This window comes from Aphanomyces astaci (assembly GCF_000520075.1).
Source record: "Aphanomyces astaci strain APO3 unplaced genomic scaffold supercont1.9, whole genome shotgun sequence".
NCBI classification, from domain to species: domain Eukaryota; phylum Oomycota; class Saprolegniomycetes; order Saprolegniales; family Verrucalvaceae; genus Aphanomyces; species Aphanomyces astaci.
In genome coordinates, this window is record NW_009798272.1 from 189422 (window position 1) to 192929 (window position 3508).

Below are 3508 nucleotides of genomic sequence, written 5' to 3' on the forward strand. Positions count from 1 at the left end.
TTGGTATTGGTATGTTTCCTGCAAGAAGTTATTCACTTTTAAACAACATGTCATAAAGTTTGCTTTTACAAGTGTAAGCAGCTTATGCACCTGCAAATTAGGATAACCTCTTTGATTTGTTCTTTGTTTCAATCTAGGAAATATCTAAACAAAGAGGTTAGTTGCCAATTTGATTGACTGTCATGTCGCATAAGTTCCCACTTAACAAATCAACTACAGTATCGGTGGAGTGATCCACGACTGATTCCTCGATTGTTCGTAAGTATATTGCACGCACCGAATACTCCTACTCGTGACAGGAGTACTTGTTGGTCAGGTCTCGCCTAAACCCTTGGGTAATCTTGTGCAGTAGCTGCCGCTGCTCTTAAGCGAGGATGTGCGCATTCTATTAATAATGCGATTCGTCCTCGTTTGACGGAGGCGAACAAGGTTTCCTGTGAGACAATTTTGTACCGTTACACCTTCAAAAATGAATCATTATCTTTGGCAGTAAAATGTATTATTTTTCGAGGAGCCATACATCAAAATTCTGATTCGAACCATTATTGTGGGACAGCGGGAGTAGTAGTTTGTGTGTGTCGAGGGCATCGCTCAGCGATGGCACTACCGTATTCCCCACCTACCACTATCCATCATTTCTCCTGGTCTAGTAGTACCCAATTTCAAAGCTGAGCTCATTGTAGAACGTTTTATAGCCCCACGAGACTGTACCCGTCTAAGATGTAATTGGTTGGTTTATAGCTCCAGTAAAGTCACCTCACGAGTATTTGTGTGCGTGTCGACTCATGGAGCTGAAGGCTGTCGACATCGTGGGTGTGTCGAGCGGTGAAGGGACTCGCTCATGTACCTGCCATGACATATGTGGGGATAGCCTTACAGTCGACGACCTGGTTGGTTGCCGCCTTGACGTACAAGGCGAAAGTGGGAACCTGGAAGAGGTTCTCAAGGTGTTCCGCCTTGTTGTCAGCGAGAAAGCATACCACGTCGGCTTCCTCCCTTTGCGCTTGCTGAAGAAGAAAGAAGACTTTGCGAACAAGATTGCCACCGTTGTAGAGGACTACCGCACCTCCCCGAGCAAATACCAGCGGCAACGCTCCGAACGAAACGCTGGTATTGTTAAAGCCGTCCTTATGGACCACCTCCATGAGTATCATCAAAGCAGTAGACAGTAGATCGTTGTGTACATACTACATATTCTACACTACATATCCATAACCGCACTTGCGCCACGCGTTGAGAATTGTTTCCACAGAAATTTCTTACCACGCTTTTCTGATCCATTCCAAAATAACTTCGCGAGATGGGGAGGCAACGACAGAGTTTCCTACCATCTGTGTTGCAGCCCAAAGCATGTATTGGTGTGGGATGTTGTCCTTGAAGGGCTTATTTATGCCCACATCCAGAGTTTGCAGGACACAGGTGTATCCACCTAAATATAATATCGATATATCAAAATTGTAATAAAATACATTGTAAATACCTGGAATAATTTCCAACTCGGTTCCTACTTTTGCAACTTTGAGGGTGAATGAATGATGGTTGCTTGTGGTACTTGTAGTCGTCGAGTAGAAGCACGCTCGGGCTTTCGTCACCAATAAACGGCACCCAGATCGATTTTCACCAAGCTTCTGTCGTCGGATCGTCCATCCACGCATTTTTTTGGCACGTACCAAACATGTTGGGGGCATAATCTTCTCCAAGGACGAATCGATCCGGGCGCCCGGGACCCCCTGAAACATAACGTACAGTGGCAACTTCTCTCCGGTGGCTGTCACGGCCAAGCACACGAACACCCGAGGATTGTGGGACGAGCACACGCGAGCCGACACAGTCTTCGAGCCCTTCTTCGAAATTGTTGTGTGCAACTTGGGTTCGAAGTATACTGGTGTTTCGTCCATGTTGACCAAACGATCCATCGGAACATTCACCAAGGTACCAAAAGGGAGGAACCTAATGTTCACGTTGTCAACAAAGTCATCCATGGTAGCTTACAGATGGTTTGAACGCTTGTGTCCTTGGCGAGTTGGACGACGAAGGCACAGGTCGTTCCGATTCAAGAATTCGTAGATCCAGTTTGATAATACCTTCGGCCGGCCATCTTGATGCTCAATGCCTTGACAATGAGCATTTTCGTACTCACAGCGATGTCTTCGTCGCGCAGGCACTTGCAGTAGGTCAGCACTTCGGCTTGGGACCAGAAGACTTTGACACTCCATGGCCTTTTCCCACTGTCAACTTGCGCGGCGATATGGCTGCTGCTGCTTTCAAACTGGCCAAGTTCTTGATATCTAGGTACCTGACTGATCTGAGGACCATGCCGCTTTGCGGTGGCGTAGGCGCTCTCGTTGGCCTTCATGTTCTCGGCGACGATGGCTATCTTGGGTTTAACCGAGTAGTACTGCTTACGGCCGATGCTTGACGATGGGGAAGGCATGAAATTCAAAAATTCATTTGAGGTGCAGCAAAACGAAACGAAACGAACGAATCACAGGTATTCACTATATTCAAACTAACCAATCACATTGTCTCACACTCTGCTGGTTGATCCGAGCTCTCCTTGTCTAGCCGTACCCATTTGCACCAGATTTTACTGACATTTCAGGGGGTACTGGTATGAATACGTATAGGCCGTTGTAGAGTAATCCAACATGCATCTATATTTGATCGCATGGCCAAAATCATATGGGCTTCACGCTTACTGCGTAGTAAATTGCAGAGCAAGCTGTTGGATTATTTGCGCGGTCTACATGCAACTATTTTTGACTGGAAATTATACCACGTGCAAACCGTCCAATTTGGCCTACGCCTAGATTGAAACACGTGCAAATATACCACTTAAATATAACCACGTGCAAGCACGCGAAAAACCACGTGCAAAAATTCCACACCCGACATTCTCTCCGGCTAAGTTCGACCAGTTAGAGTCTGTTCGGGGAAAATACCGAGACGAAAAACCATGATGGAACGCAATCTGATTGGTGGATTGAAACTGCAATTACCGAGATGCAACCGGAATCTGGATGTGTCTTGGTTGAATTTCGTCTGGGTTTTGCGATATCGAACAGAGACTCCCCGTGTCGGTTTGTGGGCAGCATGGGCCAACCACGACGCATGTGGATTCCGGATACAAAGCACTCACAATTGAATTGACGGGATGAGTCGAAAAGCGAGTCAACGCGGAGATGAACCTGTGGTGGACCAGAAAGTAGAGCACAACAGCCACCTTTATTTCGCATGAGTGGGATTTGGTGTAATTGTCGAGACTGCATTGCGCCGTTTCCACCCGCAGTACTCGCATAGCTCGACAAAGGACTCTTGATTACAATGTAAATTGTCCATAAATCATCGGTAGTACACTGGATCGATTAAGAATGCTTGGAAATCAATATCTGTCACGGTCAGCAAGTTGTACTTCTGCGTGCGGGTCACAGATGACATGGCCATGCACACAGCTGCCGCAGCAATGCTTCCAGCCAAAGCAGCATAAACGTCTCGACGGCCACATGTA

General features: G+C 46.8%; 1 protein-coding gene across 1 annotated transcript; it reads right to left on the minus strand.

The window, feature by feature from the left end:
* Positions 1 to 757: 757 nt before the first annotated feature.
* On the minus strand, positions 758 to 2356 carry H257_04900 (hypothetical protein; the record flags this gene model as incomplete). Its single annotated transcript, XM_009829556.1, has 4 exons — positions 758 to 798; positions 848 to 1139; positions 1671 to 1950; positions 2085 to 2356. 4 exons carry the CDS (start codon positions 2354 to 2356, stop codon positions 758 to 760), a joined length of 885 nt encoding a protein of 294 aa, XP_009827858.1.
* Between the last annotated feature and the right edge of the window lie 1152 nt (positions 2357 to 3508).